The sequence below is a fragment of the Nanorana parkeri genome, unplaced genomic scaffold (genome assembly GCF_000935625.1).
Source record: "Nanorana parkeri isolate BGI_ZX_2015 unplaced genomic scaffold, ASM93562v1 scaffold927, whole genome shotgun sequence".
Taxonomy (NCBI): domain Eukaryota; kingdom Metazoa; phylum Chordata; class Amphibia; order Anura; family Dicroglossidae; genus Nanorana; species Nanorana parkeri.
In genome coordinates this window covers 408,832-423,603 of record NW_017307195.1, presented here as the reverse complement: position 1 = coordinate 423,603, position 14,772 = coordinate 408,832, and the positions used below count along the sequence as shown (strand labels likewise).

At 44.9% G+C, this 14,772-nt stretch overlaps 1 protein-coding gene across 1 annotated transcript in view; it reads left to right on the top strand.

Annotated features, from left to right (window-relative positions):
• The window catches only part of DUSP3 (dual specificity phosphatase 3), a 133,156-nt gene that overhangs the window by 53,879 nt on the left and 64,505 nt on the right, over nucleotides 1-14,772 (top strand). The window contains exon 2 of the mRNA XM_018566238.1: nucleotides 6,637-6,863. Within this exon, the coding sequence (XP_018421740.1) occupies nucleotides 6,637-6,863 (227 nt within the window). The remainder of the gene's footprint in view (nucleotides 1-6,636; nucleotides 6,864-14,772) is intronic.

The window sequence follows — 14,772 nt, the reverse complement described above, 5'->3', positions numbered from 1 at the left end:
ATTTTCCCCTTTAAGAGATCTTATATGCAAGTAATTGGCCATAAAAGGTGTATGGGGTTCCGGGTACTGCCCTAGGTGACAGGAATCAATGAACCCCCCCAAAAAAAGTTTTTAACCAGTTGACATCCGCGGTGTTAAACCCCCTTCCCATGGCGGACGGCAAGAGGTTAAAGGAACAGTGATTTTTACATGACTTAAAAAGGTAAAAGTAAAAATGAAAAATTCCTTCAAATAAATGGGGGCTAAATGGGGACTAGCACTCACTACAGAGGCTCCTCCCCATTCAGAAACTAATGATAGTAAAATATTTTTACTATCATTAGTTTGTGAATGAATGAGAAGCCTCTGTACTGAGGCTTCTCATTCATTGAGTGCTGGGGCTGCAGAAAAAGAAATTGAGGACTTATGTCCTCAATTTCTTTTTCTATTTCAAAAGGGAAATGTCAGGGGTCTATTTAGACCCCAGATATTTCGCCGCAGCCCCCCCAACAGTAAAAAAATAAAAATAAAAAATTATTAAAAAATAAATAGAAAATGTAAAAAAATAAAAAATAAAAAAAATAAAAATGTAAAAAAAAAATAAAATAAAAAAATGTGTACAAAAAAAATAATAAAAAAAAGCACAACCCCTCCCTCCCCCCACATAACATACACATATTGAGGTGTACGCCATGCACATGCGCTGCAGTGCGTTGTTAGAACGCATCGCAGTGCATGATTTTTTTAATGTATTTTTTTCTTTAAAAAAAATGTAATTAACTGTGGCAGCGCATGGCAAAGCTTTGTGACGCATTGCCATGCGTTGTGATCTTTGTGTTGCAATAAATATACGCCTGTATCATTTTATCACAACACAAACACCAACACAGCGTAACATTTTTTTTAACATAAGTTGCTTATTTACAGTTTTGCGTACCGTAATTTTTTTACCTTTTCGCAAAAAGGCGCAATTTCAAATTTGCAAATATTTGTTATTTATTAACTCAATACAGTTTTATCTTTTAGATTTAGTCAGAAAATTATTTTTTTTTGTGCGCTGATACTGATTTTAGTGTGTTTTATCAATTGAATTGTGTATTTTTATCGGTTTAATATTAATTTGAGAAACATTTGCGCAATTATCGCAGGGCCTACAAATTTAGTATCACCATCTTTTTATTCTATCAGAAAATATATGGTTTCGGGGTTATGGTTTGGGGGGTCTTTTACAAACGCTAGCAACGCAGCAGTTGAAAATCAAATCAGTAGGAAAAAATTGCAGAAAATTCAAAAATGGCTTGGCCAGCTGATTTGAAAAATGTTCCGGAGGGCTTGGCAGCGAAAGGGTTAAAGCGTGCAGTTCCCCTTCCCAAACAATACTAGACCCTTTAGGTCTGGTAGGAATGTTAGGAGGGACCAAATTTGTTTTTAAAAAGCATAGGGTTCCCCCTAAAAGTCATACCAGACCATTAAGGTCCGGTAGAAATATTGAGAAGGGACCCCATGTTAAAAAAAAAGAGTGGGTGGGGTTCCCCCTTAAAGTCATACCAGGCCCTTTAAAAAAAATTGTGGGGTCCCCCCTAAAATTCCGAGCATAGGCCTGGCAGGGCTTCCCTCCCCTGAAAAAGCACCTTGTCCCCTTGACGATGGGGACAAGGGCCTCTTCCCCACAACTCTGATCCGGTGGTTGTGGGGGTCTGCGGGCAAGGGGGCTTATTTGCATTGGGGTGCCCCTTTAATTAAGGGTGCACCCAGATGTTGCGCCCCTCTTGTGAATGATTAAGGCTACCCATTTACTAAAGGGTTAAATAAAATAGTTATTAAAAAGTCCAGACTTTTGATAAAATCCTTTATTTGGAAAAAAACAAAAGACATGTTTTTGACAAGTCTTAAAACCCAAAACATTGATCCACCGACGTAATCCATGGTCAATCACTGCGTTGTCCACGCCGACGACCACAACTTTGGCCTGCGGACACAGAGGCTGCTTGCCCTCTTATTGCTGCATGGGAGTGTCTGCCTGCCCTTTTTGGCCTTTCTGACATGATGTTTACTGCAATAATCGACTGTTAGTATCAACTGTTCTGATCGACTGCTATAATAGACCAGTATGACTGACTGCTATAGTACACAACTCTGATATAGAACGCTGTATAAAGATCGCTGTATATCGAATGCTGTATATAGCATGCTGTATACAGGACGCTCAACTCGAAGCGGCAGCCCATCCCTAATCTACAGTTCTGCTTTAAACTTTAGCAGAATAGTAAAATATTTCAGAAGGCTATTGAAAAGTGGCAATGTGGGCATTTAAATGGCAAGTTAAAGTTTATATTACAAAATGTAAGGTTATGCGCCTAGGCCAGAGGAAATGGAATTTCCCCATGTGTTAACCCTTTTGCTGCCAGTGTCGTTTTTACATGTTAAAATGCACATTTTAAGCCTGAAGATGACTTAACCCCCCCTCCCCACAGAATTATATACAGTATTTCCTGAAAGCAGAAACCCTATAGAATAAAAAAAGGGTCAGTTGCAATTTTTAATGTCGCATGATATTAGCACAATTGTTTATACAACCCAAATTTCTGTAAAAAACACACTTAATTTTAGTGCACATAAACACAATATATTACCCAATTTTTGGTAAAATATAAAAAATTGCGTGCACCCATAACTGTTCCCAACATTGGGGTCAGAGCCTGATGGCGATGCTGAGGTAATAGTTGCCCATTTGTTCCACTATGCTACTGATTGACATCAAGCAGTGGGCAAATTCCATAGCCAATAGAATGCCCATACTGCCCGCTGTCAATCAGCAGCAAAGTGGACCTGATGGGGAACTAGTCCCTCAGCATCCCCATCAGGCTTCGCCCACTTAGCGGTATCATTGGCTGCTAGGAGGCTGTGTAGCGGAAAGCGTTTTAGCATCCCTGGCTGACATGATGTCAGCCAGCATCCTTCGCCCCTTGTTTACATTCAGCTACCAGCTGGGGAATCTGCCGGCCGGATGCTGAAAGGGGCTAAGGATGCATAGCTGGTTGCTAGGACAGCAGCGGCCTGGAGTCCTAGCTGCCAATTAAAGGGAAGTTGCCAGATTCATGACAGTTTCCAGTACACACATGGTCCACTCTGAGCACTGCCGTCTCTCTGTACACCAGATCAGAGTTGGTTTTAATTCTTAAAGTGGTGCCAGTGTCAGTAAAGCTACCTAAGCTGGGGACAGGACTTTTTTGAATTTGGCGCAGGGCCTTTTAAAGGTCGATTTTGCCAGAAAAGTGGCGTTAAGCCTTTTTTTTATTCCCCCCCCCCCCCCCCCCCGCCCCTCCCTCCTCTCTTCCTCTCTCATTCTTTCGCATAGAACAAATAAGCGTACAGTTTTACTGGACTAAAAACTATGCAATTTATGTAATAAACAGCCCCCTATGTGTCTTGTGGCTTTTCCAGAATGTCTTCCAGTTGCTGTGCAGGCACAATGCAGGTTGTATGACTCTCCCTGATCTCTGGGTTCAGCTCCTCTGGCTGCACAGCCCAGAGGTCATAGACTTTTCACACCTGCCTCTTATATGTCATGCACCTATATTGCACAAGGGACAGAGACCATCACTGCACAAAATAATGTGGCCCATTCCAGTCCTGTCCTCTGTTCTTGCTTTCATTTGTTGGAAGCTGCATTTTTACAAGAGCAGAGCAGTAGAGATCTTTCCTTGGAGGTTAGCACCGCTCTCATCACTTCTCTCTAATGCAGAGAAAGAGATTAGGTAAAATAGCGTACGGACAATATTAAAAATGGATAATGCAAATGGTAACATAGATTCAGCGCTATAGTACTTTGGCATTTATTCAGTCATACAACGCCGTACTGAAATGCATTGTATATTATTTTTTTGGGACAGATAGAGCTTTCATTTGGTGGTATTTAACCATTTGCTGACCGGGGTATTTATACCCCTTTCCTGTCCAGGCCCTTTTCAGTATTCAGTGCTGCAATACTTTGACTGACATTTATTCTGTCATACAACGCTGTACTGAAATTAATTTTATACCATTTTATGGGGACAGATAGAGCTTTCTTTTGGTGGTATTTAATCACCACTAGGGTTTTAATTTTTTACTATATAATGAAAAAAGTACAGAAAATTTAGAAAAAAAAAACCTATTTTCCCTACGTTATGTTATAAAACATTTATTATTACCCAAATTTTTGGTAAAATATAAAAGATGGGGTCACGTCGAATAAATAGACACCAAACATGTCAAGTCTTAAAATTGCCCACAAAATTGCAAAAAAACGCAACGCTTTAAAATCTTTTACCGCTCATCAGTTAAATGTTAAAAGTGATTGATGGCCCTAAAACTATTGCTCGCACACCGCCATTTGTAGTGATATGTAACGTGTGGTGTAATTGTTTCCGCACATAGGCGCAACTGATACATATTTACGTTTGTATGCGTGTGTACATGGTGGCTGGGGACTTTGTGACTATTTTTTTTACCCTTAACTTTATTGCTATCACATAGTCCTAACAAGTCCCCTATGTGATAGTGTTAGGGAAGGAGCGAAGTCCCCCTGTTTGCTGGATTGTACCCCAATAGCAGGCAACAATACCAGAAGCAGAGTCCAGGCTGAGGTACAAGATAGGGTGATCCAAAATGCGTTGTCAGAGTACAGTCCGGGTTGAGGCAGGCAGCGAGTATCATAAACGGTAAGGCAAGCCAAGAGTCGATAACCAGGAGATCCAAATAGCAGGGAAGGGAGACAGGAAACAGGAAATGAGGTGTCGTAGCTGCTTTGGGAATGGCATAATAACTCAGCAACAAGTCTTGGCTCTGGGTGGGATTTAAACCAAGCAGGGGCCAGCGGCGCCCCCGTTGTCTCGGCAACCAGGAAGCCACAGGTCCCTGAGAACCAATGGGACAGCTGGGAGAGAAGGAGTGCTCGGTAGGCCCTCCCCGGCAATGATCAGCACCCGAAGTGACTAAGGAGCCACGGGAGTGCCACATGCGCACGTCACGCTCGCATGTCATGCATGTGCTCATGTGCACACCTGCAGCCTGCCGCCAGGTACAAATTCACCCCAAGAAGGACCCTACGATCTCCGTCGCACCCGCCGGACCCCAGGTAAGAGGGCACCCCTGGTCTGACGACAGATAGCAAATATACAGTGACAGGTCCTCTTTATGGAGACATCAGGGGTCTTTAAGACCCCTAATGTTACCTAGGGACCCCCAAATAATCTGATGGAGAGAGAGCCGAGGTCCCGGGTCCACACGGGGGACAGCGATGCCCGGGATAGCCGGCAGTGGAGGGGCTCGCACAATCCTTGGCACCGTACAAGCGATCGGACGGCTATGTGTTCTGCTCAGGGTCGCTTGCGAGCCAAAAATAAAAAACTGCCGTACATGTACGGCGACCTGCAGAAAGGAAGTTGTTGCCCTCTGTTTATTTGCAACGGGCGGATGGCAAGTAGTTAAATGACAGTGCCTTTGTTCCGTTTCCTGTTTTCTAACACATTTCTAGATAAAAGCATCTGTACAAATGAAGAATGATTTTGATCATTACGGTTTAGAACAGTTTATGTTGTGGTTGCTTTATTTATATATTGATAATTACACAACAATTTATGGGGCACTTTTCACCATTAACTTAAAGCTCTTGCACAGTAGAACTTAACAAGATCCAGTCAAGATTGGGTATTTGGGTATTTGTAACAATCCCCAACTTCGCTCCCGTTTTCTCTCCTGCAAAGCTGCAGGCTTAGTGTGTTTCTTCAAACACCCACAGATGCTGTCATTCATGTCTACCACCTTAGGTTCTGAAAACAGGCATTCTCTCCAGGCTGCTGCAAGCAACCACTGATGCTGTCATGTCAATTGCCTTAGGTTCTGAAAATAGACACACTCTCCAGGGTGCTTGAAACCCCCAAAGATGCTTTCATGTCCACTGCCTCACTTTGGTTTCTAAAAGACTCTCTCTAGGCTGCTGAGAAGCCTGCCTGTTTGATGCTAAAAAACACACACCCTACTCCGCTAGCTGATGTCGCTAGACAAGCTTGATGCCCAATATAATTGCACTTACACAGATAAATTCTTCACCACCTGGACCCCATTTATAGTGACAGAACTATCAACGACTCAGTTGAAAGAGGTGATGTTATTGTTCCAAGATAAGGAATGGTACCACACTGTCAAATTGACTGGATCTCTGGGTGCTCTAGATGTCCTTTAACGTTCCTCTAAACTGACGTCCCCCAAGTTGTTATTGTTACTTTCTGAAACCCTTCTGGTCCCATCTTAACCCGCTTGGGTATCTTAACGAGGTATTCAAGGTGATTGTGATGGTTTTTGGTTCAGATTCAAACTTGTTCATATTTTATATGTTTTTTTATTTTTTGCATTTTTGTATTTTTTTCGCTGTTTACCAAAAGTTCTGCCTCTGTACCACTTGAGTTGAAGACTGGTTTGTCTGTATGTGCTAGCTTCAATAAAGAGTACATGCTTAAAAAAAACAAACACTCCATCCATGCTGCTAGAAGTTCCAACACATGCTGTCGTGTATTCTGCCTCAGTTTGGTTTTCATACACTCTTTCCTGGCAGATACAGGGGGATACAGATGTCCAGAAATATATTTTTAAATATGAAAACATTTTGTCTTTCAGGTTTATTGCCCAGAACATAATGAGATTACAACGCCTTGGAATCACTCACATCCTAAATGCTGCAGAAGGGAATTCCTTCATGCATGTAAACACAAATACTGCTTTCTATGAAGGAACAGGCATTACCTATCATGGTATTAAAGCTAATGACAGACCAACATTTGACCTCAGCTCTTACTTTGAAGAAGCCTCAGACTTCATTGACAAAGCATTGTCGCAAAAAGATGGTGAGTACTCCTACAGCTTAAAGTTGTAATAAGGCATATTTTGTAGATACAAGGACTTTGGTTTATGTGTGCAGTGCATACAGCAAGTAGGCTCAGACTGTATTTAACCTATTCCTCATAAGCAGGGCTTGAAAAATGTTAGGGTGTCTCACCAGTCAGTAAAGAATGTCACCAGTCAGCAAGACCGGACTATAGCCTTGCAATTTATGTTAACATTTTTTGGGGACAGATAGAGCTTTCTTTTGGTGGTATATAAAATCACCCCTTGTTATGTTATAAAACATTTATTCTTACCCATATTTTTGGTAAAACATAAAAGACGGGGTCACGTCAGGTAAATAGACACTAAACATGTCAAGCCTTAAAATTGCACGCGCCCAAAAATTCGCAAAAAAGACGACCACACTGAAAATTGGCCATAGGCGACGCTTAAAGCGATTTACCACTCATCAGTTTAGTGTTATCAGTAATTAATGGCCCTAAAATTATTGTTCACACTCCGATGTTCGCGGTTATGTGTAACATGTGCGGCGCAATAGGCACAATCATTGTTTTCGCACGTAGGCGGACCCGACGCATATCTGCATGTGTATGTGGGGGGCGGAGGACTTTAAAAAAAAAAAAATATTTTTAAATTTTTTAATGCTTCTTTATTTCTTTTCTATGTTTCTTTAATTTTTGTATTACTTTCCTAGGGACCCCCAGAGAAGCTGATGAAGTAGAGATCTGCTTCATCAGCTTCTGTAGCTGGAAAGTGACACTGAATGCAGGAAGTGATGTAATATACATCACTCCCTGCATTCCGGGCCTGGAGAGTAGATCAAAGGGAGATCGTGTACTGATCTCCTGTCACAGAGCTGTGCCGCTCCCGGCCGCATTAAGCACATCAGATCTCAGGACCGGCAACGGCAGTGACAGCTGCTGGTAATACAAGCGATCGGGCGTCTCGAGACGCTCGATTGCTTGAATGTAAAACTCCCGGCCGGCCGTGTAATTACAATGGCCGGCCGGGAAGCTGCTCTTCGGGCTCCGCCATCCTCTCATCACAGATGAGCGGACAAGTGGATTTTTCAAGCCCTGCTCATAAGCCACTGTCACTGCGGGAGCCATCTGGCCATGCCCACAGTTTGCTACACATGCTGCAGTTTCTTTTCCTAGGGTGCCACTGGGGGTGCTCTAGGGTAACAACCCTAGAAATGCCACTGGGAGAGCAGGTGGGCTCTAGGGGGCCTCATGAATTCTAATAGCAGCCCTGTACAGAAATGAGAATTCTACTTTCCAGAAGATCTCCAGAAAAGATGGCCAATGGTGCAGTGTGACTGCCTCTCAAACCCAAAATCTTGCTATACAGTGAGAGTACACCATATCTACTTCATCTCGCCCTGATGAGACCCCACAGAACCCTGCTACCCTGGTGAGGCCCCCTCAGAGCCCTGGTGAGACCCCACAGAACCCTGCTTCCCTGGTGAGGACCCCTCAGAGCCCTGGTGAGACCCCACAGATCCCTGGTCTGTGGGGTCTCACCAGGGCCCTGAAGGGGTCTAACCAGGCTGGTGAGACCCCCACAGAGCACCGGTGAGACCCTATGGAGCCCTGGTGCTGTTGAGACCCTATCTCGCCCTGGTGAGACCCCCACAGGGCCCTGGTTTAACCAGGGCTCTGTGGGGTCTCATCAGGGCTTTGAGGGGTCTCACCAAGGCTCTGCAGGACTAACAAGGCTGGTTAGACCCCACAGGGCCCTGATGAGACCCCACAGAACCCTGCTACCCTGGTGAGGCCCCCTCAGAGCCCTGGTTTAACCAGGGCTTTGTGGGGTCTCACCAGGGCCCTGAAGGGGTCTAACCAGGCTGGTGAGACCCCCACAGAGCACCGGTGAGACGCTACGGAGCCCTGGTGCTGGTGAGATCCTATCTCGCCCTGGTGAGACCAGACAGAGCCCTGGTGAGAACCCACAGTGCCCTGTTTTAACCAGTAGGGTCTCACCTGGGCTGTGTAGGGTACCAGCTGCAGGGCTATGTGGGGTCTCACCAGGGCCCTGAAGGGGTCTAACCAGGCTGGTGAGACCCCACAGAGCCCTGGTGAGACCCTAGAGAGCTTTACAGAGCCCTGGTGCTGGTGAGACCCTACAGAGCCCTGGTGCTGGTGAGACCCTACAGAGCCCTGGTGCTGGTGAGACCCTACAGAGCCCTGGTGCTGGTGAGACCCTACAGAGCCCTGGTGCTGGTGAGACCCTACAGAGCCCTGGTGCTGGTGAGACCCTACAGAGCCCTGGTGCTGGTGAGACCCTACAGAGCCCTGGTGCTGGTGAGACCCTACAGAGCCCTGGTGCTGGTGAGACCCTACAGAGCCCTGGTGCTGGTGAGACCCTACAGAGCCCTGGTGCTGGTGAGACCCTACAGAGCCCTGGTGCTGGTGAGACCCTACAGAGCCCTGGTGCTGGTGAGACCCTACAGAGCCCTGGTGCTGGTGAGACCCTACAGAGCCCTGGTGCTGGTGAGACCCTACAGAGCCCTGGTGCTGGTGAGACCCTACAGAGCCCTGGTGCTGGTGAGACCCTACAGAGCCCTGGTGCTGGTGAGACCCTACAGAGCCCTGGTGCTGGTGAGACCCTACAGAGCCCTGGTGCTGGTGAGACCCTACAGAGCCCTGGTGCTGGTGAGACCCTACAGAGCCCTGGTGCTGGTGAGACCCTACAGAGCCCTGGTGCTGGTGAGACCCTACAGAGCCCTGGTGCTGGTGAGACCCTACAGAGCCCTGGTGCTGGTGAGACCCTACAGAGCCCTGGTGCTGGTGAGACCCTACAGAGCCCTGGTGCTGGTGAGACCCTACAGAGCCCTGGTGCTGGTGAGACCCTACAGAGCCCTGGTGCTGGTGAGACCCTACAGAGCCCTGGTGCTGGTGAGACCCTACAGAGCCCTGGTGCTGGTGAGACCCTACAGAGCCCTGGTGCTGGTGAGACCCTACAGAGCCCTGGTGCTGGTGAGACCCTACAGAGCCCTGGTGCTGGTGAGACCCTACAGAGCCCTGGTGCTGGTGAGACCCTACAGAGCCCTGGTGCTGGTGAGACCCTACAGAGCCCTGGTGCTGGTGAGACCCTACAGAGCCCTGGTTTAACCCCACAGAACCATGTTGGGACCCTACCCTGGTGGGCTCTTTGGGATTTCACCAAGGTTCTGTGGGGTCTAACCAAGCTGGTTAGACCCCACAGAGCCCTTGGCGAGACCCCAAAGAGCCCTAGTGAGACCCCACAGAGCCCTGACTAAATCAGAGCTTTGTAGGGTCTCCCCACGGCTCTGTGGGGTTTCACCAAGACTGGTGAGACCCCACAGAGCCCTGCCGAGACCCCCACAGAGCCCTAGTTTAACCAGGGTTCTTTGGGGTCTCACCAGGTCACGGAGGGGGTCTAACCAGACTGGTGAAACCACACAGAGCCCTGGTAAAACCCTACAGAGCCCTAATTTATTCAGGGCTCTGTGGGGTCTCACCAGGGCTCTGCAGGGTCTCACCAGCCTGGTTAAACCCCACAGAGCCCTGGTAAGACCCCACAGGCCTGAGAGGGGCCTCATGTTTAGGTTTCGCCTAAGGCCTTGCAAACTCTAGAGCCGCTTCTCTAGAGTTTGCAAGGCCTCTGTCAGTCAGTTTTGCAAAACCTCTGTCAGTTTTTTTTAATATCTAGTTGGATAAATTTCCCTTTACTTCCTGTCCCGGAGGTGAAGTTCCCTTCTTAGACCCTTGTCACCCGTACCGGTATCCCCATTGGAAGATTTCCTCTAATTCTATTCAGTGACAACTATAACATTTTGGATTTCCTATTACTGATAGTGGTCACCAGGACAAATGGAGAGGGTGAATCTCCATGACAGGGACACAGACAACAATAAAAACCTGACAAGGGTTCTAACTCTCCCTTTGCCAACATTTTGGCTACACAAATACTTTAATATTATTCAGAAGGATGAAATAATGAGGGTACATAAATAGGCCAAAAAAAGGAAATTGCCAGTTGTTTCGCCCAGACACTTATTGGGCAATAAGAACGTGCAGGAGGCAAGAAGGGGGTATAAAGGTTTCTGCAAAGCTTTGGGTGCAAATAGAGGCACACCTATTTCCAATTCCTCCAGTAACCTTACTGTGGGTTACCCCTGCTCTACGTCCTTCTAATAGAGATCTTCTGAGGTGCCTACCCCATGTTAAAGATATGGGATGCTGTTATTAAGACTTATGAGATCTCTGCATATTATGGACTTATGACACCAGTGATAGGCAACCTAGAATTTGTGCTGGGACTTGAGGTGCAAGTGTTATTTATCTGAACTATTGGGCATTGGCAGAGAATAGATTGAAACCGCTTACATCTTTGCTTGTGGATTCTATTTCTGTACAAGGGCAGTGGTTATGATATTTCCAACTTCAAGATTTTTATTAGGAGGTGCGGAGCAGGGTCCAAGTACACAGGGAATTGACAACAATGGAAAAGTTATGTTTGAGTGAGGAAACACCCCAACATAAAGGTGAAACTCGAATAATTAGAATATCGTGCAAAAGTAATTGCAGTAAGTGCTGCAAAAGGGGCCCAAACCAAGTACTGAGTACATATGCATGCTTGTACTTTTCAGAGGTCCGATATTGTTCTATGTACAATACTTGTTTTATTGATTGCATGTAATAATCTACTTTTTTAAGGTTGTGGATTTGGGGTTCTTGGGGTTTTCATGAGCTGTAAGCCATAATCATCACAATTATGACAAATCACGGATTGGATTATCTTGCTTTGCATGTAATGAGTCTATCTCATATATTGGTTTCACCTTTTAAGTTGCATTAGTGAAATAAATGAACTTTGCACGATATTCTAATTATTAGAGTTTCACCTGTATAATCTCAGTCATATACACTACACTATATTGCCAAAAGTATTGGGGCGCCTGCCTTTATACACACACATGAACTTTAATGGCATCCCAGTCTGGCACTGGTGTGCAGTCATGTTGGAACAGGAATGGGGCCATCCCCAAACTGTCCCCACAAAGTTGGGAGCATGAGATTGTCAAAAATGTCTTGTTATGCTGATGCCTTAGGAATTTCCTTCACTAGAACTAAGGGGCCAAGCCCTACCCCTGAAAAACAACCCCACACCATAATCCCCCCTCCAGCAAACTTTACACTTGGCACAATGCAGTCAGGCAAGTACCGTTCTCCTGGCAACCACCAAACTCAAACACGTCCAATGGATTGCCAGACAGAGAAGCGTGATTTTGACTCCAGAGAACACATCTCCACTTCTCTTGAGTCCAGTGGTGGCGTGCTTTACACCACTGCATCCGACGCTTTGTATTGCACTTGGTGATGTAAGGCTTGGATGCAGCTGCTCGGCCATGGAAACCCATTCCATGAAGCTCTCTACGCACTGTTGTTGTGCCAATCTGAAGGCCACACAAAGTTTGGAGGTCTGTAGCTATTGACTCTGCAGACAGTTGGCGACTTCTGCGCACTGTGCGCTTCAGCATGCGCTGACCCCGCTCTGTCATTTTACCTGGCCTACCACTTCGTGGCTGAGTTGCTGTTGTTCCCAGTTGCTTCCACTTTGTTATAATACCACTAACAGTTGACCGTGGAATATTTAGCAGCAAGGAAATTTCACAGATGGGCTTATTGCACAGGTGGCATCTGATCATGGTACTACGCTTGAATTCACTGAGCTCCCTAGAGCGACCCATTCTTTCACAAATGTTTGTAGAAGCAGTCTGCATGCTTAGGTGCTTGGTTTTATACACCTGTGGCCATGTAGGTGTTTGGAACACCTGAATCCAATGATTTGGAGGGGTGTCCCAATACTTTTGGCAATATAGTGTATATTTTATTGTTGGCATGTGTTACCCCAAGAGTGCCTTACTATGTAGCTAAGTGGGAGAAAGAGCTGAAGTGTAAAATATCAGATTGTGAGCTAGCAAAATCTTTTTAACGTATATGCTCTCAGTGGCAAGTAAAGTCCAAAAAAGGAATTTTAAGATTTTATTTAGGTGGTACCATTGCCCAGCTAAGTTGTACTCAATTTTCCCACAAATTTCGAGTAGTTGTTGGAGGTGCCAACAGTTTCCAGGGACAATGATGCAATGTATGGTGGGAGTGCGCTTGAGCAGTGCCTTTTTGGACAGAGGTGTTTTGATATATATAAATATATGACCCCCCACTACAAGGATTAAGTACTTGTTTGTGTATAGGGAGGAAAATAAAGAAGTTACTCATCTGATCCTTGGAGCTGGTTTGCTCTTAGACCAGTCCCTGGAGCCTCTCTCCCCCTCCACTGCAGCTATCTAAGGTCCCATAAATCATCATGTTCTATACATAGTGTATAGGACATGAGGCTGCCGAGGGACATTCCATCGCTGCAGTGTAGGAGGAGATAGGCTGGAGTAAGATTATAAATTATCCATCAACTATATTTTGTTACCGTATATATGATGTCATTGTTTGACTTGGCTAATAGGTTCCTTTGAACATTTAGATTTTAGAGAGTAACAGCTTCATAACTATCTGATTAAGCATTAAAATCACTCTGTATATATTGACTATGCTATCCTGCATGTTGTTCTCATGCTTAACTGGTTGTATAAATAGAATATATGTATTATAGTAGCTGACTTCCACATAATTACTGGCAGTTATAGCTGAGAACATAGGCATGTAACGTACCCATAACACGTTTTGAATGGATTATACAGTACAGTATAGTAGATTTATATTACTTTACCACATACGCTTTTGCTGCACCAAGGACATACACACAAAGCTAAAACTTTGTCTATTCCTACCTTAATGAAGAATGTCATAAGAATAATTGGAAACTAACAACTGTTGAGACAATAAACACCTAGGTAAGGAATATGTAATATACAACATAGCAGTGATTTGCATGATTTAGTGCGCTGATATAACTATAACTATACCACTATAACTGGGCTAATAGGCAGTGGGCTGAAGTAAGTTCCACCTGGCAGGTGACAGGTGATGCTGTGCTCTCCATTTAACTCGAGTACTGAGCTGGTGCGTGAGTGCTTCTATTTACCATTCACCTAGCGATTGACAAATCCACAGGTACAGAAACCGGAGAGAAGCTGGTGAAGCAGATCTGTGCTTCATCAGCTTCTCTGGGGGTCCCTAGGTGACATTAGGGGTCTTAGAGACCCCTGATGTCTCCATTAAGGGGACCTGTCAAAAACGACGATTGCGCCAATTACGCAGCACTTGTTACATATCACCGCGAATGTTGCAGTGAGAGCAATAATTTTAGGGCCATCAATCACTGTTAACACTAAACTGATGAGCAATAAAATCTTTTAAAGCCTTGCCTATGGCCAATTTTGGGTGTGCTAGTTTTTTTGCGATTTCGCGGGCGTGCGCAATTTTAAGGCTTCGCATATTTGGTGTTTATTTACCCAACGTTCATAGATCTCCTTACCGGAAATCCCAAGATATTTATGGGTGCTTGAAATTACTGCAGATGGCGCCTCACATGGAACAACTTTTTAAATACAGATGTCACCAGCACACCAGCAGGACGAGACTTTTAAGTCAGTGCTTTTTTCATTATATAGTAAAAAATAAAAAGCCCAGTGGTGATTAAATACCACCAAAAGAAAGCCCTATCTGTCCCCCCAAAAAATGTATAAAATTCATTGCAGTACAGCGTTGCATGACTGAATAAATGTCAGTCAAAGTACTGCAGCGCTGAATACTTAAAAATGGCCAGGAAGGGGGTGTAAACACCGTGTTCAGCAAGTGGTTAAAATTAGAGGTGCACTGAAAAGAAATTTTCAAAACCGAAATGTAAAAAAATGTCAGACCAAAAAGGTTTTTTATTTTAACTTTTTCAAATTTTTTAAATATTTTATTTTTATTTCTTTTAAAT